At 37.6% G+C, this 24,824-nt stretch overlaps 1 protein-coding gene across 1 annotated transcript; it reads right to left on the reverse strand.

Moving 5' to 3' along the window:
• Positions 1 to 1,182: 1,182 nt before the first annotated feature.
• On the reverse strand, positions 1,183 to 23,307 carry cryz (crystallin, zeta (quinone reductase)). Its single transcript, XM_028811206.2, has 9 exons — positions 23,140 to 23,307; positions 22,687 to 22,802; positions 19,753 to 19,905; positions 18,438 to 18,601; positions 17,868 to 17,919; positions 12,826 to 12,975; positions 4,984 to 5,085; positions 4,805 to 4,900; positions 1,183 to 1,414 (listed from the first exon to the last, which is right to left on the reverse strand). The coding sequence occupies exons 2-9, from the start codon at positions 22,792 to 22,794 to the stop codon at positions 1,253 to 1,255; spliced, it is 987 nt and encodes a 328-aa protein (XP_028667039.1). The 5' UTR covers positions 22,795 to 22,802; positions 23,140 to 23,307; the 3' UTR covers positions 1,183 to 1,252.
• Between the last annotated feature and the right edge of the window lie 1,517 nt (positions 23,308 to 24,824).

Here is a 24,824-nt window from a genome sequence, read left to right on the forward strand (position 1 = left end):
AAAGAGGCCACTGTTGGAATGACTGGTGTTATGGATGATTTTCCCTGGTCCGACATTGCTTGGTGTAGATGTCCTGGAATTTTTGAGAATCCACACCCAGTGATGCATTCAGCTGACCCTATCACTCTCTGCAGTTTTGTGGTTTGCTGTGTGCTGTTCCCAAACCAGGAAGTAACACTAATCAGAGAAATTATTAAGCAAGTAAAATCATACAATTGAGGGTAATATTTTAGAGGTTTTCTGAGTTGGTTCGAATGGGCAGAGAGTCAGCTGGACAAACCAAGAGCACTTGGTTGGGCAGTGAAAGTCTGTTCAAAGGGACTGGCAGATGCCTCATTTCAGAAAAAAATTATGGTCACCTTCAGATGAGCTTGTCCAACATCTCTGGAGAGTCCATGGACATTAAACTCTTATTTAAGATCTTAGCAATAGAGGCAGTTGCAAGGTGATGAGGCCAACAGATTTCTGAAGCCCATCATTATTCCAATTACCAACCTTATACTGAGGAAGTACATTACCTGGTCTATGACAGGATACTGAAACAGAAACTCTATCTGATTGCTGGAACTCACATCCTGTCCATGGAAAAGACAATCAACTCTTTGTCCTAGCACTTATATCTGAAGAATTGTGGGAGTTTGACAATCCTGTTTACATGTACTCTGTAGGATTGGGAAGAACTTAGAATTATATTTTGTGGAAGGTGCTCCAAGAATGTTTGGGAGCTGCTGCTTTTTGCCACTTGATTAATGATTCTGTGGAATAAGAGCTATTTTCACATATTTGGAGTCATGTTTATTAATGTTGTAACAGACCTCCACCAAGGCGGTGTTTCACTTCTTCATTCTCATGGTTAGGATGCCAAGGTATACTATTTGAGAAATCTAAAGTTACCACATTGCTTTACTGTGTATGCAGATGGCAAACATTTGACTCTTTACTAAAAAAAAGTCTGAAGCAATATATACTTTAGAAACCCAGTTTGAATTCCATACACTTTTTAAATGTGCAAACCAAAAAACACATAGATTATATACTTATTCAATTTTTATACTCACTTTTTTGGTCATTTATGGCAACAAGAGGCACAGGACAGTGGATAGCAGGAGACAAAAAGAATGTCCATGCTCTTACAGAAGCTGCAGAGGAAAAGCATCAGCAATGTAAAATGATTAATGACAATTTTGCTCAGATAATTGAGGTTTTTATTTGTTTTAAACCATCTGCACTGCAAAAAAAAAAAAAATCTGAATCACATTATCAGCACCATCTTTCCTGTTGCCCCAGGGGTGTTGATAATATCTTCATGTGCTTGGGCAGCCTTTTCCAGTGGATATTCAGGACCAGTCACTGGGGTTAACCAGCCAGCTTCCATTCCTGTAAACAAGAAGGCTGCACACTCAGCTCTGTCATTCTGTAAAAATGAAGAACACATGTTAAGCAATCATTTTAGCAAAGTTTATATAAATGAAGCAAATAAATTACCAAAATACAAGTATTTATTTAAGGAAGTAGTTTACTGTTTTGCTAATGATGTCTACTTTGTAAACAAGTTACTACTACATTGACTCAGAATAATGGTCATATTCAATTCCAAGAATTATTTAAATCAAACAACAATTATAAACCATACCAGGTTGTTATAGATTATGGATCATCTTGACAGCTTTTACATAATATATTTTAATACTTCTTTTACACTAATACTAGCAAAACAAATTTGGTAATGTGTATTACACCACTAAGGAATGATTTTTTTTTTTTAAACCAAGGATAGCACCACTTAGTAAAATTCAGTACCTATAAAAAAGTTTTCACCCCTTAGGAAGTTTTTACAATTTAGTGTTATACTGCATTAAATTACAGTGGATACGATTTGACTTTTTGACACTGACACAAAAAAGACTTTAGTATCAAACAGAAATCTCTGCAAAGTGGTCTAACTTAATTACAAATATAACTCATATTTGATCAACTATTTTATGTATTCTCTCCAATTAGTATGACAAACCTAAGTCATAACTGGTGAAGCTACCAGGTTTTAGAAGTAACAGAATTAGTTCAGTGGAGATTACCTGTCTAGAGATTCAATTGATTATAATATAAATGCACCTTATCTGAAAGGTCCAACTTGAGGTGACTCAATGTTGTGGACTAAACTACACAATGAAGACAAAAGACCACTCCATGCAACTCTGTGAAAAGATGATTGAAGAGCATAAGTCAAGGGATGCATTCAAGAAGATATCCCTTGGGAGTCCAGATAAATTGGTTATTAGGAAATGGAAAGAATATGGCAATGCTGTAAATCTGTCTAGAGTAGGTGTTTTTGCAATGAGTGATCATGCAAGAAAAAGACTAGTGAGAGAAGCAAGCAAGAGACCTGTGAGAACCTTGAAGGAGATTCAAGCCACAGTGGTTAAGACTGGAGAGACTACCTTATAAAAATTGAAACCAGTCACGGCTTTATGGGAAAAAACACACACACATGAAATCTCAGCTGGAGTTTGCCAGAAGGAATATGGGATAATCTCAAACCAACTGGAAGGTTCTATGGTCTGATGAGACCAAAATTAAGCTTTGTAGTCATCAGACTAAATGCCATGTTTGGCTTCAGCTAAATACTGTACATTATCAAAAACCCACCACCCCCACCATGAAGCATTGTTTTGGCAACATCAGGCTACGGGGCTGCTTCACTGCAGCTGGAACTGAAAGTCTCGTGAGGGTAGTGGGTGTAAAGCAAGCAGAAAAAAGGGGAGGGGGAATTCCTTGAGGAAATTCTGATGCAGTCAGCAACAAACCTGAATCTTGGAAGATTTGTTTTCCAGGTTTTCCAACAATCCCAAGCATAAAGCCAAAGGTACTCAAAAATGGCTAGCAACAATGTTAATGTCCTGGAGAGGCCAAGTCCAAGTCCAGACTGTTCACTCGTGATCCCCATGCAACCTACCAGAGCTTGAGCATTTTTTCAAAGATTGGGAAAAACTGCAGTGTGTGTCCAGATGAACAAAGCTGATAGTGACCTGAAGACTGTCATGACTGCTAAAGGTACCTCAATTTAATATTGACTTGAAGAAGGCGAATACTTATGTAATCCGTTCTTTTGTGTTTTAAATATGTGATTAATTTAAACCACTTTGTACAGATCTGTTTTCACTTTTGACATTAATGAGTCTTTTTCTGAGATCAGTATCAAAAAAGCTAAATTAAATCCAACATGATTTAATGTGGGTGGCACGGTGGCGCAGTGGGTAGCGCTGCTGCCTCACAGTTAGGAGACCCAGTTTCACTTTCTGGGTATCTCCCGGCGTGGAGTTTGCATGTTCTCCCCGTGTCTGCGTGGGTTTCCTCCGGGTACTCCGGTTTCCTCCCACTGTCCAAAGACATGCAGGTTAGGTGCATTGGCAATTCTAAATTGTTCCTAGTGTGTGCTGGGTGTATGTGTGCACGTGCCCTGCGGTGGGCTGGCGCCCTGCCTGGGGTTTGTTTCCTGCCTTGCGCCCTGTGTTGGCTGGGATTGGCTCCAGCAGACCCCTGTGACCCTGTAGTTAGAATATAGCGGGTTGGATAATGGATGGATGATTTAATGTTGTATAACAAAGGGTGAATGTTTTTTATAGGCACTGTATACTTCTGCATAAAAATTATTTCTCAAAAATGAACAACACTACAGAAATGTTGAATGTTTATATTCTTACTTTATATAATAAAAGGTTTTCATTTTTGTCTTAGTACTTTCATACATACTAATTGCACAGGCATACTTTCATATTTGATGAACGTTTTTCATTGGCACCTTGTACAATTCTAAGCATTTAAAATATATTTTCATTGTTAGCAGAAAGGATAAACGAACAAGGCCGGACATCACTGTGGCTTCATCCACTAAATAATGAGATTGCTGTAAGCAATGTTACAAATATTATGCATATTTTGAGCTTAAAAAATCATTCCAGAATAGCATGTGATGCCTGGGGGAGGAAAAGGAAGCTAGTGCTGTCCAGCAACAAGGCAGGCAAATTAAATGTTAATTTCTCATGTGGGGTTTCAAAACCATAATTATTTGTATATTTACAGTTTACTAATTAAAACAGGTTAAAATAGCATAATTTAGTATGTTTGAATTCAATTCTTCATATACTGCAAAATATATGAGCAGCTAGTGAGTGGCACATTGTCACAGTGGGTATTATTTCTGATACAACACAGCTCAAACATCTAGCTTGGGGAGTCATTTGTATAATTTTGCATGCTCTCCCCTTGTTCTCAGGGATTTCCTTTCAGGGTCTCGGATTTTTTTTCCCCACAATCCTCAGACATGCTATTAACTTAAATGGCTCAGTGATTGTTTAAGTGTGTCCTGTAATGAATTGTTATCTCCTCCAGGGCTGATTTATTCTTTGAGTTTGGTGGTACTGAAATTGATTTTTGGTTTGTAATGGCTCTGAGTAACAGAAACTGGATAAAGAAGGTCCAATACACAGTGCAATAATGAGTTGATGTGGTTCAAAGAAGTGTCAATTACTTTGTTATTGTTCAAGTGTTATTTTTCTATCATATCAGTATTTTTTGCTACAAATGATTAAAATATAATTTGTTAACCATCATTCAGTCAATTCTCAATTAAAACAGGTGCAAATAGGCTGTATAACCAATTTCTGAAGATAATCAGTACTTAGAACATTATTTTTTCTACTTCATCTGGTTTTTATATTATCCTTGCAGAAAATTGACTGTTAGGGGGGAAAAAAGCATCAGGAATGTCAGACTGTCCAGTGAATAAATAATTAGAAATTCTTACATTTGTTGCATTGAAAAGAGAAACACCAATGATGCTGCTTTCCTTGGCCATGGTATCTCTTGGGTTAATTTCTACTGGTCCTCTACATCCTACAATCTGTAGACAATATTATTAACAAGAATTCAATGAAAACTGAGATAATAAAGTCTGTGTTTTATTGTTTATTTTTAGAAACTCACAATTACTCTTCCTCCTTGTCTCAAGAGTTGTAAATCAGCATTCAGATTCTTATTAGAAAGCATTTCGATAATCACATCCACACCTTCCCCACTAGTAGCTTCCTGAAAGAGAAGATAAAAACATTGCTATATGTGGTTTGGTTGACAGAAGCTAGAATTACTATAGTCCAATACAAAAGGAAAAAATAGTCACATCCATCTCACTGCTATATTCCAGATGTTTTTGTAGACGATTTGAGGGATATAACCAGAAGGTATATATGATACACATTTCACATATTTGTGAAGTCCAAGGTGCTTGTCAGTATTTCCAGCACATGTAACAAAAATCATTAATAGTGGAAAAAGCTAAAACAGGAGAGAACAATGCGCCATGTTAATGTATCAGTAATTTCAACCATATTCAATGTTTCTTACCTTCTGATTGCTTATTATATCTTAGTTATTAATTTCAGTTTATTTAATTTTTTTTAATCAACAAAACACTGTTGGAAAAAAAGTAAGTCAAGAGTTAGGCCAGAATCTGTAAAGGGGTGAGTCTGGGTAACATCTGATTGGGTAAGGATAATTTTTAGACTAAGAAAATTAATCACCTGTTATCAGCCTGTCCTGGGGCATCATAACGTACCACTTACAATGGAAGCAAACAATGAAAGGAAGAAATAAGGTTGAAAAACTTAAAGAAAAAACTTGTGGCTAACAAACATTTACCTTTAAGCGTTGTTTTGTCTCGGTAGAGTAATATATATTGCTCTACTTTCCCCTATTGTATTATTAATATGTAGCCGTAGAATGCCTAATCTCACAGACTTACCACTGTTTATAAGGTATTATTGTATATAACTTATCCCCACCTTCCCTTCTATATCTATAACCTTAGGCAATTAGATATAGTAAAAGACAAGCAGAAGTTAAGTTACAGTTTAAACAATGTATTAGTATTATTGATAATATTCATAAATAATAACAAAATGCAAAGTACATTTGAATATTGGCAACCATACAACCTGATTAAATGGTGATATGTAGTTCAGGTGGCGCACAGTCTTCTGGTTACTTAAATGTCTCTAGTTAAGGCATCATTGATGCTCAGCTTTCAGCCACATGTCTGTTCAAAATGGCTGCTGTGCTGTTCATTGTGTTCTCTTCAGGTTAGCAAGAGAGATGCTTCTTCATCATATGTTGGTTGGTAAGAGAGAGATACTGAGGTTAAACACATACATTTATAGATGTTCTGTCCAACCTCGAGAGCCAATAGCACATCATGGTACTTAAAGGCTTCTGAACCAAGCCAATTCCCAACAGCCATACTTCAGACCAATGGGGGAAATAGAACATCTTAACACCTGCCCCCAAACCATATGTTAAAGTACACATTAGCCCATTTGCGGGGGTAGAAATGACTTTAGCAAGGAAACACTTGCCAAACTGGTTTAAAACACACAACCCCCAAATCCTGTCGTAAAATTCAACCAGACCCATTCCTAAAGGGGGGGTAAACACTAAATTACACTGCTTTGTCTAAATTACAAATAAAGATATACAGTACAAAATATTCATCAAGTTATATGTAAAATCTCACATCACAACACTCCACCCCGATGAATGTTTTGTACAATGTCTTTATAAACAGTCTTAATTGTTTAAAGAGTCTGTTGAATAACTTGTGCTTTGGTTTGTAGTATTTGCTCTCCCAGTGTTAAAAGTTGTCCGTGACCATTTGTCCATTACATATCTTCTTTATTTCAAAGACAATCTGAAGAACTTGGATGCGCTTCTGATGACTTGTATCTGCTCTGGCTTGCGTCAACTGTTCCTTTAGCTTTCTGCAGTCTTCATATGTCATCAGATCTGGTGGTTCAAAATGAGACAAGTCCACACCTTCCACTAAACTAACCGTACTGCAATTTAAGTCTATTGTGAATTCCTAAAACTGACCTTTGTTCTTTACTGGTTTTGTGTCTAACTGCTAATTAGACCCCTGTCCCAAACTATCTGTTTAAGCATATGCAGCTGTACAATTAACATCAAAATTTGAAAGGTAACATGCCACAGGTGCCAGTACAACCACTCCTGCCCAAGTGAGAGCCCATGTGCCACTGCATAAACTGGTCACAAACCAACCTTTGTGGCCCCTCTTCACACATTTGGGGTTGACTTAGTTGCCTCTTGTGCTTTCCTACCCATGGTGCAACTCTTGACTGCCATCAGCCTTTACCAGTATAGGCTGGCATCACCACCATGAGAAATCACAGCTATGCAACACATCATTCCCCCTGTAGGCCACCCCTAGAGTTGTTTGCTCACCATATGCGTACTCGTTGTGCTAAACACCTCGGTTCAGAATTGGCCCACTGGTCCTGTGCCTGTACCACAGCTGACAACCTCAGCAGGTCTTCCGTATTTTCCCAATTAGACTATACCTAAACATCGGAGCCCATATGACTTGCAAATGTACCGGCTGCACCTGCTTTCCTGAAAAGTTCACCAATTTTCTTAGTATACCTTTCCTTAATAATAGTATTAATTATATTAATTATCCCACTTAATTAATTAATACCCAGAATGTATACTTTATGAGCCCAAAATTAATCCCCTTATTTTGGCATTCCTAACTGGTTTGTTCAGTTTCCACCCCTTGGAATATAAATTTGCTGCAGTAATGAACAAACCTTTCGTTTTAAACTATAGCCATTCTGACTAGCCTTATCATTGCATGACTTGTGGACTTGTTACTCACTTAAACCCCAGTAAGTGTCTTTTTCTTGCTGTCTGTTCAGTTCTTCTTCATGTCTTTGTCTTTAGTCTTTGCTTGTTGTCTTTTCCTGTTTCTTTTTTCATTCCGCTATGTAGGCAGGTCTGCAAAATGGAAGGTGACAAAGCAGTTTCTGTCCATCTCATCTTCTTGGTTGTTAACCTGGTGCCAACACTCAAACTTTGCTTCCAGGCATTCATTGGAACAGCTTGGCCACTAGTGCCACTCTGCTCCAATGTACTAATGGTAACCCAATCTCCTGCATGGATTTTACTCTGCTAATTGCCTTCACTATTTATTACCTGCACAAACCCAAAGTCCGTAAAACCTTACAATAGAAGTTGCACTATTACAAAAGGCCAGAAAATTGAAACAGAAATAACTATTTTCCCTTTCCTGTCTTCCTGCGCTACCCTTCTATTTTTTCATTGCCTGTGTGTCCTTTTTTATTTTATTGTAACTGCTACCTGAATGTGTGGGCTATAACCTCTCAAAAATCCTAATGCCAGATCCAGCATCTCTCCTAAAACTGACCTGTGTTCTTTACCCAAGACCAGCTCACTTTTCTCCATTTTATTACTGGGAGATTCATAGGCTGTCTTTTTAAACAACTGGTCAGTCAGGTTTCGATTTACTGAACCTAAGTGTGTGTGTGCTTTTTAATTACTGCTGGCCCCAGCACAGCTGTTATGACCCTCACACCCCTGTGCATTCCTGACTTGCTGCCTGAGCTTGTAAACCTTCCTGCTGCACCATCCCCCATCCTTTGTTCTTTGGCTTGTCCTGATTCATTCAAACCAAATCCTAAACTGGTGCACTTTGTTTCCAACTCAGCCATTCTTGCATTAGCACTTTAAACCTTTCACACACAAACACTTGAATTCCATTAATTTCCATTGTTCTTTGTTTTAATTCCACACTTTTACTCATTATCTTTAAACCATTATCCATTTCATGCCCTCTAGTCAACAATTGCCATTCACACTCACCAGCTTCTCTGCCTTCTATCTGATTTCTTTGTCCTAAATCAAATTTCAGCACAGCACTGGTTACCTTTCTTAACAGTGGTGAAATATCTATCTGTGAAGCATGTTCTTTAACTACTGGACAGACCTCAGAATCACCTTGAGATTGTGGTGCACTGGAAAATAATAATGGAAGAAAACATCCTTGCTGTTTTCCCTTCCTTTCACCTCTCTCCTTTTCTTCACACTCACATTCCCACTCTTTTTCTGAGCACCCATCTGTCTCATGTAAGTCACCCACACATGTTTTAGGGTTCCAGTAAGATCCCGTTGCTATTGCCCTAACTTTCACCATGGGTGGTTTTCTCTCCTCGTTTCCTCTGCTTTCTGTGCTTTCCACTTCAGCAGTGGATGTTCTACATGCTAGCACTTCACAATTTTCACACCAACTGTTACATCGTTCAAAACTTTCACACAACATTCCATTTTCACTTTCATTCACTTTGCTGTTTTCTTCCTTATACTGATCTTCCTTATCACCAATAATACAAGTTAATAAACCTCTTATAACAGCAGCTGTCTTCTTTAAACCAGATTTCTGTTTTCCTGATTTTAATCCTTCCAGCCCCCTACCATTTTTTGGCATGCTCAGCTCAGCTTCTGCTCTCTCTACCTGCACTACAGGTTTCCTAGCTTTAGCCTGCTTGCTTCTGCCACTCCATTGGAAGATGGCTGACTTTAATTTAAATTTAGGCATTTCTGAGTCTACAATTATAATCTAATACAATTTGCCACCTTCGTTATGGGTTGGCCTACTTTTGCCCCTGTAAGCAAACATACATACATACACAAAGATCCTAAACAAATAAGTGCTGTATGAATGATGCATGCATGTCCCATCACTCCCTTGCACTTTAACCACTTAAATGCTGTATGAATGACGCATGCATTTCTCACCACTCTCTAGCACTTTAATTAGGGACTCACTACGACCAGCACTAACAAACATGCGGGTGTCCTCGTGACACACATGAAGTCTCTACACTTTGTTGGTTATATTCCATTCAGCAACCAAACAATGTTTTACTTCCACCGCATTTGTACACTGGGTGCCCTAAAATTCACATACATACACACACATATACATCAACAGTATTTGCAAACAAGGTGCAAAACATGGTTACCGCAAATCCTACCCGACTACGCCAATTGTTTTGTCTGACAAGGTGCAAAACAATGATTACCGCAAAATCCTGCCGACTACGCCAATTGTTTTGTCTCGGTAGAGTAATATATATTGCTCTACTTTCCCCTATTGTATTATTAATATGTAGCCGTAGAATGCCTAATCTCACAGACTTACCACTGTTTATAAGGTATTATTGTATATAACTTATCCCCACCTTCCCTTCTATATCTATAACCTTAGGCAATTAGATATAGTAAAAGACAAGCAGAAGTTAAGTTACAGTTTAAACAATGTATTAGTATTATTGATAATATTCATAAATAATAACAAAATGCAAAGTACATTTGAATATTGGCAACCATACAACCTGATTAAATGGTGATATGTAGTTCAGGTGGCACACAGTCTTCTGGTTACTTAAATGTCTCTAGTTAAGGCATCATTGATGCTCAGCTTTCAGCCACATGTCTGTTCAAAATGGCTGCTGAGCTGTGCTGTTCATTGTGTTCTCTTCAGGTTAGCAAGAGAGATGCTTCTTCATCATATGTTGGTTGGTAAGAGAGAGATACTGAGGTTAAACACATACATTTATAGATGTTCTGTCCAACCTCGAGAGCCAATAGCACATCATGGTACTTAAAGGCTTCTGAACCAAGCCAATTCCAAACAGCCATACTTCAGACCAATGGGGGAAATAGAACATCTTAATACCTGCCCCCAAACCATATGTTAAAGTACACCTTAGCCCATTTGCGGGGGTAGAATTTCCCATTGGGATTAATAAAGTATCTATCTATCTATCTATCTATCTATCTAGAAATGACTTTAGCAAGGAAACACTTGCCAAACTGGTTTAAAACACACATCCCCCAAATCCTGTCGTAAAATTCAACCAGACCCATTCCTAAAGGGGGGGGTAAACACTAAATTACACTGCTTTGTCTAAATTACAAATAAAGATATACAGTACAAAATATTCATCAAGTTATATGTAAAATCTCACATCATAACAAGCGTTTTCATACACTTTTTTACATGCCCAAATGAATATCAACACTTATCATTTTATGTATGTCAATATTGCACTGTCAGTCAGTAACAGACATGGAAACTGTCAGATTACTGCAAATGACAGGACATACAGAGAATAGCTCACAAATTTTGCACAATGGACACTACTTTGGACATGGTATATTCCATAACCCCACAACAAAAACGGCAATTAGAAGTCGACGTAAATTGTAACTTGTGATAGACTGATCTGTAACCTATAATCCCAAATCAGAAAAAGTTGGGATGGTATGGAAAATGCAGATAAAAAAAAAAGATTTATTTCTTTGCAGATTGTATGAACCCAATATATTTCATGTTTTATTTAGTCAACTTCACTTCATTTGCTAATATACATCCACAGAAAAGTTTTTGTGCTTCCGTGCACAGGTTGTAGGAAAAATATAATCTCAGTACAACTAATATATTCTTGTCAAAATTTCTGTAATGTATAACTGTATCATTTTATTAGAACAATTACCAAATATAAAGAAAATAAATCTCCAAAACTGAAAATCAAAAAATTAAAAAACAAAATGTCATTATTAAACATGCAATAAATCCTTTGTCCTAAGCATGGCCATGTCTTCTGTTGTTATTATGCCTGAGGCATTATTTTTTGTACCAATGCTGAGGAAAAGATAATGTTTAGGCTTACCATTAAACTGAGTCTGACCTAATAAATTTGAGACAATATGGCATTGTTGAAGATTACACTCTTTTTACAATAATCCAGCGAGTATCACGGTTCAAGTTCATGATTGTGTTCTGTTGTTCACTTATCTATGTAGCGTAGAATCTGTTCCCTTGCTATGCTGCATTCAATCTGCTCATACCTTGTATTCCAATGCAAGGAAAATGGCATGCCCCGTTTTGACTATTGTAATTGTTTTCAGTTTTATAGTCTTCAGTGGTCTGCCCAATCATTATCGACAGATGTAAAACCATGTCAAATTATTTTTCTCTTTAACCAGCTATTTCTCAAGATTATATCTATGCCTATAATTTTTAGTAGGTGATGAGGACTTATTTTTATCCATTGACTTGTGCCTGTCAGTGCTTTTTTATTCAAACTGTGTTTTGCTTCACTATAACTTCATCAATCACTAAAAGCGGAACCTAAGTTACTACAAACTTAGTTTTAGAGTTAAAGAATGGTTATCCTCAGGGCCTTTCAAGACTGCCATAAAAAAAAGCAATATTTAATAAGCATATACATACATGTAAAATAATTCTGCATGATTGGTTGGGCCAGGCATCTAAAATACACTTGTGAAGTTAGGAATACCATATATTCAGTGTAGTCAACAGTTTGATAATAATTTAGAATCCTGAAAAATGCAATATGCCTTACTCTCAAAAGCACTGAGTTTTTTTTAGACTGTATATATCACATAAAAGTCATGAATGAGACAGTCTTTAGAATATAAGACACGTATATTTAGTATTTGTTTTTAAACAATATAAATGCTTACATTGGAAAAACAGAAGTTGTGCAGTGTTAGAAGATCCTTCTTAGATATTACGTATGTTTCTGAGTTGTTTTTCTTTTTTTCCTGCATTTCGTTTGCACTAACATCTCAAGTAACTGGGACACATTTGTGTGTTTGCCAATCTATTTGCCAATTACTGTAAAAGGCTCCATTTATAGCTGCAAATATTTGTGAAACAAACCAAAATAAAGTGCATCAAAGTTGTAATAAAAAAGCATGCATTTTATAATTATAAAACAGAAAAGTAACTTTTCAGCATTTGCACTGATATGTTAAGATACAAATAAACACCAGTAAATATTAAATTCATTTTAGCTTTGTATAACTTATTTTTACTGATTTTTTGAAACAGCATAATAAATAGTTACATTAATTAATATTAAATTTTACCTTTATTTTCTCAGTGTAACCATTTTCACTGTGGTTAAAGACCTTGTGAGCACCATTTTTTACTGCTAGGTCCATGCCTTCTTGAGTTCCTGCTGTGCCAAAAACTTTCATTCCAAGGACTCGTGCTATTTGACAAGCTGCCACACCAACCTAGAAGAAAGCAATATGAAGAATGAGACATGCTAGTATTGGCAAAGGTGGCATGTTTGCCTTAAAAAGTAGCATGAGTTTCCTCATAAAATTGGAAGAAGGAAGCAACGTAGTCAAATGCTCAGGGTGTACAGCCAAGTGGGACTCAAGGTAGTAAATGCTTTAAAAAAATCTTGAATTTTAAAATGAAGAAATAATTACATGACTGAAGTGTAGGCTTTCACCGTAATTTCTTTAACAGAAATATTATATGAGCCATTTAGGAATGACAGCCATTTTTATACATATTCTTCATCTTTCGGCTGCTCCCAGTAGGGGTCTTCACAGCAGATCATCTGTTTCCATGTTCTCCTGTCCTCTGCATTTTGTTCTGTCACACCCACCTCCTGAATGTCCTCTCTTACCACATCCATAAACCTCCTTTTAGACGTTCCTCTTTTCCTCTTGCCTGGCAGCTCTGTCCTTAGCATCCTTCTCCCAATATACCCAGCATTTCTCCTCTGCACATGTCCACACCAATGCAATCTTGCTTCTCTGGTCTCGTATCCAAACCGTCCTACCTGAGCAGATCCACTTATGTACTAATTTCTACTTCTGTCTGTCCTTGTCACAACCTATGCAAATCTTAACATCACCTCCAGCGCTGTCTCCTGTCTTTTCTTTAGTGCCACCCTTTCCAACCCATATATCATAGTTGGTCTCACTACCATCTTGTAGACCCTCCCTTTCACTCTTGCTGGTACCCGCCTGTCACAAATCACTCCTGACACTCTTCTCTACCCACTCCATCCTGCCTGCACCCTCTTCTTTGCCTCTCTTTCACACTCCCTGTTACTCTGAACTGTTCATTCCAAGTATTTAAACTCATCCACCTTTGCCAACCTATATCCTCAACATTCCTCTGATCTCCCTCTCATTCAAACACATTCTGTCTTGGTCCTACTGACCTTCATTTTTCTGATCTCTAGAGTATATCTCCACCACTCTAGGGTCTCCTCAACCTGTTCCCTACTATTATTACAGATCACAATGCCATTCACAAACATCATAGTCCGTGGAGACTCCTATATAATCTTGTCTGTCAACCTGTCCATCATCACAGCAAATAAGAAAGGGCTCAGAGTCAATCCCTGATGTAATCCCTCCTACATCCTGAACGCATCCGTCACTCCTACTGTAGACCTCACCACTATCACACTGCCCTGTTACATATCCTGTACCACTCTTGCATACTGCTCTGCCATTCCCGAATTCTTCATACAATACCACAACTCCTCTCTAGACACACTGTGATATGCTTTCTACAAGTTGACAAAGACACAATGCAACTCCTTCTTGCCTTCTCTATACTTCTTCATCAACACTCTCAGAGCAAACATTGCATCTGTAGTGCTCTTTCCCAGCATTAAACCATGCTGTGGCTTACTAATCATCACCTCCTTTCTTAACCTAGTTTCCACTACTCTTTCCCATAACTTCATGCTGTGGCTGATCAATTTTTATCCCTCTGTAGTTACTAGAGCTCTGCATATCATCCTTATTCTTAAAAATCGGTACCAGTACACTAATTCTCCACTGCTCAGGTAGGTATCCTCTCACTTTCCAAGATCACATTAAACAATCTTGTTAAAAACTTTACTTGGACCAACAACCTTCCCATTCTTCATAGTTGTCCTTACTTCATCCTTGCTAATCCGTTGCACTTCCTGGTTCACTACAGTATCTGCACATCATCCAACCTTCTCTCTCTCTTTCTCTTTATTCACCAACCTCTCAAAGTACTCTTTCCGTCTATTCAACACACTCTCCTCACTTGTATGTTTCCATTATTATTCTTTATCACCCTAACCTGCTGCTCATCTTTCCCAGCTCGGTCCCTCTGCCTAGCCAATCGGTATAGATCCTTTCACCCTCATACGACTCATCATACACCTTTTCTTTAGCCTTTGCCACCCCTCTCTACATCTTACCACTTATCCCCTTGTATTCTTGTCTACTTTCTTCATCTCTCTATTTATCCCACTACTTCTTTGCCAACCTCTTCCTCTATATACTCTCCTGTATTTCTCCATTCTACTACCAGGTTTCCTTGTCCTCCTCCTTTGTCCAGATATCACACCAAGCTCCCTTCTAGATGTCTTATTCATCACTTCTGCTGTAGTTGCCCAGCTGTCTGTTAACTCTTCATTGCCACCCAGTGCCTGTCTTACCTCCTCCCTGAACTCTACCTTACAGTCTTCCTTTTTGAACTTACACTATTTGATCCTTGGCTCTGCCCTCACTCTCCTCCTCTTCGTGATCTCCAACATCATCCTACAGACCACCTTCATATGTTGCCTAACTACGCTTTCCCCTGCCACCACTTGGCAGTCTTCAATCTCCTTCAGATTGACCCACCTGCATAAGATATAATCTACCCGTGTGCATCTTCCTCCACTCTTGTATGTCAGTGTTTTTCCCTCTTCTTATAATACATATTTACCACATCCATAGCCATCCTTTACGCAAAATCCACTATCACCTAACCTTCTCCATTTCTCTCCTTGATACCATATCAGCTCATCACCTCCTCATCCCCTCTGTTCCCATCACCAACATTTCCACTGAAATCTGCTTCTACCACCACTCTCTCTTCCTTGGATACACTCTCCAACACTTAAATCCAGAAATCTTCTTTCTCATCCTTTGCACACCCAACTTATGGGGCATATGCACTAACAACATTCATCATCACACCTTCAATATCCAGCTTCATAATCATCACTCTGTCCAACACTCTTTTCACCTCCAAAACACTCTTAACATCTAGTTCCTTCAGGATAACCCCTACCCAATTTCTCCTCCCATCCATACCATGATAGTGGAATTTCTTCTGGTCTCTGGCATGCACAATATATCAACCTTCCTCCTCTCCATCATATCGGCTAACTCTATTCTTTTAGCAGTCATACTGCTAACATTCAAAGTTCCTACCCTTCCTCCTGCTTCCAGACACGCCTTCCCCCTCTTCTTCTCCTTCGGCCAATAATAGCCCAATTTCCCCCAGGACCCTTTGGCTAACAGTACTGGTAGTGGCCATTGTTAATCTGGGCCTCGACTGATCCGGTATGGAAATCTGTATTGTCATCTGACAAATTTTATACTGAATGCCCTTCCTGATGTAACCTTCCCCATTTATCTGGGCTTGGGGGCAGCAAGAAAAAACACACTGGTTAGTGCATCCCCATGGCCATCAGTGTTAACTCTCAATATAAGGTCCAAAAAGCTGTCCATGCAAGTAAAAACAGACCATCGTTGGGCAGAGAAAACAAAACAAATCCATCTGAGAGACAGCAGTAACACCTGGGGCCTCATGTAAAAACGGTGCATAAGCACAAAAATGTTGCGTATGCCTGTTTCCACACTCACTTTGAGATGTATGAAAACTAAACGTCATAGAGCCACACACATTTTCATGGCAGCTTCGCACTGTGTGGTGTCCCTTTCTTTTTAAGATTTGCATCCATAACTCGGGATTTATCAAATACACCAAAATTAATTGCATATCATTTACAAATGTAACTCACTTGATTGTAATCATTCTGTAACAATATAATGGTGCACGGAATGGCCAAACTATTCCAACTACCATAGCTGCTTTAGTGGTGTTAGAAGACATCGTAAAGGGAAGAATTAGAAGACAGCGCATATTTATGGATGATAATGACTGGCTTCTAAGTCAATTTCGATTTCCAGGAGCTATACTCTTGGACCTGTGTGTTGAACTGGCGTCAGCTTTACAAAGGCAGACTTTGAGGAATTGTACTCTACCTGCTCCTATGCAAGTTTTGTCCACCCTCTGGTTTATAGCTATAGGAGCTTTTCAATGTGAACTTGCTGATGACTGGGTATTACACAATCATCATTGAGTCGCACCATGCCAGCTGTATGGGATGGTATTATCTGCTTGTCACCCATATTTACAGTATACGATTTCCGTACACTGTTGTTGAACTGGCGAACATCAGAGCGCAATTTGCAGCAATGTCCACTTTTCCAAATGTAATTGCAGCAGTCGACTGCACGCACCTTGCTATTGCAACGGCATTGGAGAAGTTACATCAGCCAGACACATCTTGATTGCTTCATTTCAAATCCACTGTGGTGGCACATTTATGAAAATTGTATCACTGTCCAAATACTTATGGACCTAATTGTATACAACATCAAAAGTGTAAAGGTGTAAGTGGCAGGGCCAAAATATTTAAAGTTACTAAAATATTTAAAGTGACTTGAGGCTTTCAATGACAACCTGTCTAACAAGTAATATTTCTGAAAAATATGTTGGTCACTGCAACCTGCCATGGGCTATAATAAAAACTGAGCTTACAGACTTATTTTCCTGGCATATAACCTCAAAAAGCACAATAAATTATTACAGAATGCTACACATGCACCCTTGTATTTAAATCAAATATTGGTTATGGAACAAAGCTAATGCACATTATTGATTTAAATAACTGGAGATGTATGCTCAGTTTTTTAAGACCTGTATTTATCTTCAGACAATATTGTGGTTAATGCAGAACTGGAAGACTGACTTTGAAGAAGCTATCATGTTTTACCCATTAGTAAGTATCCTTCCACATACTGTGCAGTAAAGAATAGTCAGAATTATTGATAGTGCTATAATGGCTAAAAATATCAAGCATTAGTTTGTTGCCATTGTTGCTCAACTTTAGCATACAGTATCTTATAATGAAAAATAGTTTACTTTGCATTTAACAACAAATGAAATTAATCAAATTTTTTTTCTGTGATTCGGCAACACACATGATAAAATAACAAGTTTGACAACAAATGGCAGGAGATTACTTAGGCCATCAAACATGTTATCTCAGACATAGACTTACCCCACCGCTTGCACCATGAATAAGCACTCTCTCTCCTGCCTTAGTATGTGCTCTAAAGAAAAAGAAAAAATATTTAAATTACTAAAACCACCAACAAAAATTATGCTTTCTAAAACTAGAAAATAAAGTACATAAAACAGTACAACAAAAAAACATATCAAATCTAAATTTAGGATGCACTCCTGTAACATGTGTTTTAATAGTTTGTCTTTACAGAATTATTCTCATGATTTGAGATATCCATAGCATGATTAATGAAATGGTAACTTTAAACATTGCTTATTAATAAACCCAAACAAACATGAAAAATAAGCTGCCTAAATATTTGTTAATAGGATATGATTCATCACTACACTTTCACAGAAGTTCAATAATACATATTACTGTTACTTTAATTAAAATCTTTTCAAATGTAACCTGTCTTAATTGAACCTTAGAGGTAAACACACATTAAGATTTAATCTACAATTAAACCACAACCTTCCTCAATGCTTTGGGCACATGAAGATGTAAACAGAAATACAGTGACTACTAAAGGTAGCTTTGATTAGTAACACATATTAATCTTACTTATGGACTAGACCCCGATATGCAGTGAAATATGGGATCCCAATGGCACATCCTTGCTTGTAGCTCAAATTATCAGGTAGTGGATGAACAGATTCCTGAGAAGCAACTGTGTAATCAGCATAGCCACCCGTAATTGTGCCAGTAGTAAAGACTCGATCACCTGACTTACAAAAAAATCACCAAAAGAAATAAGAACAGAAAAAAGACAACAATTCAACAAGCAACTTCATACTTTATATTGCATATTGTATTTTCAATGTAAAAGTGAAAGATAACAGATACAGTTTAAAAAAAATCAGTAATATTTTGTACTTTCAAAAAACATATCTCATTATAACAATCCACACAGATAACTTTATTTTTAAGATTATCAGTCAGGCTGCATTACACAAGTTTGAAATTATGTTAACCCAATAGGCACACCATGTTTAGCAATCTTTTCATTATAACACATGAATAAGTACAAAATTAGGGTCTAATTAGAAGGCATATATGGCAAAATAATCATGGGGATTTGACCTCTGAGAATATTTGTCAAAGGTGAAACATGGGTAGGATTTAAAGACTTAAGAGAAAATGCTAGAGAAGTCATATGCATACCAACAGTTTTAATAATTTTGATTAACTTACAATTAATATTTGGACTATGGACAAGAGGCACAGAAAATGCCTATCTGCAAAATAGAGCCTTTATTTTTAAATATTCAGAATGCCCATCCAACACATCAAACAGTGCAGGTGTAACAAGGTTCAAGTGTTGCAGCTTCATGATCATGCCCACAATGTTCATTTAGCTCATTGTCAGGAAGGTGGCACTGTAGGGTAGTAACTCCAGGACCACAGTTGAGTACCCCTGCTATAATCTGTCCTGGCCAAAGCAACTGTCACTTGCACGGCACCAATCCTTAAAATAGATAAATACTCTGTAGTTTCAATTATAGGTTTGTTTCAGATTTAGCTTGAGAATAGGTTATTTCAACTTGAAAATTTTGTATACAGTATTTTCCTCTTTTACACACCTGCAAGCACTAATAAGGCTACCTCTACCTTACTGTAGTACAGCTAAGTTACAAAACCATCACCTCAGTCAGTGCCTTACTTATGTACATTATCTGTCTGAGACAACTGTAGCTCTTTTAGTTTACCTGGTTCTCTGGTTTGTTTGCTAATGCCACTTTGACCAAGTGTGTTCTCTCCTTTCTGGAACTGGAGCAGTGTCAAATGGAATGTATATAACTTCACGCAAAACTAGAAACATATGGTAATTCGACACTACTGAGGTAGCCCAGGTACTACTTGATAAGAAGTCTCTTACCTTGAATATTTTTACATGATCTCCAACAGCTTCAATGACTCCAGCCACATCTGTACCAGGTGTATAGGGCAGAGCTGGCTTTCTTGCATAGGTTCCTGACCGGATGTATGTTTCAACTGGGTTCACTCCACAGGCATACACTCGAACTAATACCTATTTTGTAACAGGTATTGTCTGTTAAAGACATTCTCATCAGGACAGGTTGTGTGTACAAAAGGTAAATCCAGAAAATCACAAAATAGCAAATGTGGTTCTACAAGCCTTTGAGGGAAAAACGGAAGTGAAAACTAAAAGGGAACTTGGCTTAGCAGCATTGCTATCCTGACCTTCACAATTAGATGATACTCAAGATGTACTTATCAGCACTCAGACTTAATTAAATGTTCCAGTTGAAAGACTTAATTCCCACATTAAGTCAAAACATTAGATCAACATAAAAATGGCAAAAATGACATTCAGTGCAACATAGCTCAAGTTTTTGAATTCAGCAGGGGTGTACTTTTAAGCACAAAAAACATATGCTCTGCATTCTACAAGTATGATGAAGGTCAGATGATGGTAGCAAGATACTGTTGATTTTTAAATGTGATGGCCTGAATATTAGTTTTCTTGAATTGTCACGTAATTTAAATCATTATTTTGTACAATGTTAAATTCTTCAGTATTTGCATTATTTAATACATTTTTTCCATTTCCAGTTAAGCAATATTGGAAAATTAAAGTGTTTTCTCATGTAGAACACAGACTAGTTTGTTTATTCTTTTACTCCAAGTAAAACTGACTACAGCAATGTTTTTCTGTACGTCATTGAGAGCAGTATATTTGCTGCAGGCAGCCAAGTCAAATCGTGCTACATTAGCAAATACAAAAACATAAATGCCTTACAATTTAAATTTAGTGTCAATGGCAAAATGCTCCTTCTAACACAACTTATTAGTGTGTATATTCTGATCAAAAGATGCTGACCTCCTTGAAAATCCATGGACACACAGAACTTTTGTAGGAAGTACAGCTTTTAGCTACAAAGCCCTTAACTTTAAAGTGATCTGCCTGCCAGTTCAGGGGTATTGTATTGGACACAGCATTTACAGTCAGGCAAAAAGCCTCATTATTTCAGCACAGGTTGTTCTTATCCCTGATGCTGATTAAGTTGTTGTTCATATCTGAAAAAAAAGATCTGTTAACTATTTTCCTTAAATGATGAGATGTGTTAATCACCAAGAGCTGTTATTAATCTTTCTCCATTCTCATTGTGTTTTGGTACCACCATTGTAACACTGGTGCCATGTTGCTACTCCTAATTACAGAATAGGACTTGAGAGTGGCTGGGAACCTATGGCATCACTGCTATGTACTCACAGCACAAAACCATCAAATTAATAAATTTATGGACTCAGGCATATAGCTTAACATATTGTGAGGTGTCTCGGAAGGGATAGTAGTGACTTTGTCAAGGTTGACTTAAAGGAACACTATCCCCCCAAAATTTTGATTTTTTATACCCATGTAGTTTGTTGTGGTAATCAAGAAAATTGTTTATGTTTTCATAGAGAAAAATAAAGCTTCTGTTACAACAGGACCCAATGGTGACCAGCACTTGACAACAGTAAACAATATCAAAAAATTCCATGAAGAAAAACCTTGTATTACTTGTATTGCATAATACACATGTCATGTCATCCAGTTGTATGCTCACAACATGGAAAACACATGTATTTTCTTGCTAAAATATTGTTAAATAAATGCCTCTGGAAAACAAAAGTAGTGCACAAACAGGAAGACCTTTCACATGAGTCTGCGCTTCTGAATTGAAGACAGGACTTTTGACCAATGAATGAGGAGAAAAAGGGGGGGTCTTCAATTCAAAAGCATGACCATGTGTGGAAGGGCTTCCTGTTTATGCACTATTTTCATTTTCCAGAGGCATTTAATAATATTGTGGCAAAAAATATATGCATTTACCATGTTGTGAGCATGCGACTGGATGACTTGACATGTGGATTATGCAACATGAGTAACACGAGATCTTTTTATGGGCATTTTTGATATTGTTTCCCGTTTTACGGTGCTGGTCACCACTGGGTCACATTCTATCAAAAACTTTGTCCTTTCTCCATGAAAACATGAGATGTAAAACTTTTTCTCAGCCACCACTGCAAAGTACATGAGGTAGGCAACATATAAAAAAATATCTTTTTTTTATTAATTAATTCATTACATTTATATAGCGCTTTTCTCAGTACTCAAAGCGCTATCCACACAGGGAGGGGTGGAGTACTCCTTTAACTTCAACTTTGTTTATTTTAAAGAACTCAGAATCACCAGACATTTATTTTTTTGTAGCAAATGTTGCTAACCATAGTTTGTTTTCCTCTCCTTAATTCCAAGCTGCCTAGATCTTCTGCAAACAGTAGAGTGAAAGTAAGTGGATCCAACTATAAGAGCTGAATTAAAATGATGTGTGTTCTTGAATGTAAATGTTGCATGGTTATTTGTGTTTCTGTTGTTAATTTGTACTTGTAAACCTATTCAAGTGCTCTAAATCTATTCTCAGTGAACACTAAAGAATGAGAATTATTTTTGATGGTGTATTTTTCTATGTTTACACACGTGGCACATATAACTTATATTGCATATATGCAATGGAGAAACTGAATCCCCATTTACAAATGTTTCTGCAGAGTTTGTTGACATAAAGGTTCTTCATTATTTGAGGGTTTACTCCTGAATAGATATGTATGGAAAATATTTTGAGCAGCCCCATATGTCACAAGCTCTCAGCCACAATTTGAATAATAGGTTTCTAGTTTGCTTTTCCAATAGCAAACACATGCCAACACAATAAATAGCAATCAAGCAGACGTCCAGTTTCCTTGATTATACGTCTTAAAGGCAGAACATGACAACAAACTGTGTGCTTTGTATTAATTTTACCTCATTGGCTGCTGGGTCTCGTATTGGTATGTGTGACTGCAACTTGAGAACAGACGGTCCTCCAAACTCTGACACTCTGATGGCTCTCATTAATCTACCTGTCGCCATACTTTAATCTAAATTCAAAAGAGACAGTTTAAAGTTAATGTTCACAAAAGAGTAGTCTTTAACTTGTTAACTTACTGAGGGAGTGCGTCATCTTGCGCTGTAAAAAAATGGCACTGTCGACTTTTCTTTAGTAATCTAATACAAATTAGTATTGGAGGACTGAGCATTGACCAAACTAAAAGGAATGGCTGTTAACAAGGACATGTAAAAATAACCTGCAAGAAAATGACGGTCACCTAAAAGTGTAACATTGCAAATCCTGTTTTTCAATAGAGAGCACATAAATCGCGCTGCACTAATACTTTTTGCGACTCTTTGCTCGAGATTTTTTAGCTTGACAATTACCTGCTTTGATGTTTAAGTAGATAAACCTGCTACAAAGACAGCACCAAAAGCCGTATGAAACCAATTATACACTTCGAAGCCAGTTTCAGACTTTGAGCGTGTGTCAACTACACTAGTCCGCAGGTAACACGGCGCTTCTTAATTGGTTCCGTTATCTTTTCTCGTCATTGGTGGACGGTTCTGTTAAACGGATAATGCAATCTTTAGATTTCGTTTTACTACATATAAAGCTATATATAAAAACAATCACTTGTTTAGTTGAGTGATACACTTCGCGCTTGCCACGGCTCTGAAATGGAAAATGTATTGTAGCGTCCTGGGTCCGGATCGAAGAGGGACACGCCCTTCAGGTGTCAGAAGGGGCGGGGCTACCTGGAGACGCACGAGCACGGTTCCCCGCGGCAGCGAGCCAGCGACTACAGTCGGTCAGCCCCTGGGATACAGCAGAGTTACTTTATTTTGTGAGCCAAAACAGGGAACACATAAATAAAATAACGACCTTCTCGGGGATTGGGGTTTATCTTCATGTAAGTCCGGGGGGTTGGATGCCCGGGAGAGGGTTATTAATTTCCTTAATGTGCGCAGCAGAATTCGTGCTGCTGCCCACTGTTTGATAGCCACTGATCTACTACATCGCCTTTGCAGATTCGTCCGATGTTTGTTAAAATTATACAGTAGGTGAAACTTGAAATAAGGGCGTGAATTGAAAAAAGTAAACTAGTTTCGGAATGAAGGGCCGCAGTGTGAAAAACACGGACAAACGACAGTTTTATAAAAACTGCCTGGGCACACAGCCTGGCGCCTAGGACGGCAGCCACAGTATCCAGCATCCTATTTTCGCTGCACAACTTGCTGCCAGGTAACCAGATCACTTGAATGCTGTACAAACCGAGAGTTAAAGCCGACATGCCCTGAAGACGACACCTGCTCAGGTTCCATCTTACACTTAGCAATTTGCCTTGAATGCTTCTTTACATGATCCCCAATGAGTCCTACAATCTCAGGGCAAGTGAGGTTTTCTTGTACTACTATGGTGTATGTTTCACCTTTGTCCAATCCACTAGCACTACCATTCCCAGTTTATGTAACCAAACCAACATTTTCCAGAGCAAAATTACTGGTCTCATTTACACCAAAACCTCTTTCACTGTAGCGTACAATGGAGTAAAAATGCTTAATTGTGGTGTTTTCCTCCCATTAACGGAATGCTAATACTGCAAATCTGAAGACACTACAGCACTCATGGATATGACTAAGCAAAAAATATGAAGCTTCAATGTTACATTTTAATATATTGTGATTTTAACTCTACAAGATCTTATTGTAATGTCTATATTTTATTATTATTAGTATCGTCAATAGAGAATACTGTGGCTTTTAAAAACATTTTGGTTTTTTTTACATTCTTATTGGATTGATTGCTTTTTATACTTACAAGATAAGTATTATCCATTTCAGTAAGTATTACCCAGTATTACATTTAAGGTGACAGACTACTTCTGTCTAAACTCATCAATGCTCTCTGGCTCTGTTTCATTCTGGGAGGCTGGCTTTAGTGTCAGAGTTTAACAGAAAAAGCCATATCTGGACCTGGCCAATATAAATAAAAGATTAAAATGAGCAAAAGAACACAGACATTTTAAGGAATTTGACTGCAAAGTGTATTATGGTCAGCAACCTGGAGT

The sequence above is a fragment of the Erpetoichthys calabaricus genome, chromosome 10, assembly GCF_900747795.2.
Source record: "Erpetoichthys calabaricus chromosome 10, fErpCal1.3, whole genome shotgun sequence".
NCBI lineage: Eukaryota > Metazoa > Chordata > Cladistia > Polypteriformes > Polypteridae > Erpetoichthys > Erpetoichthys calabaricus.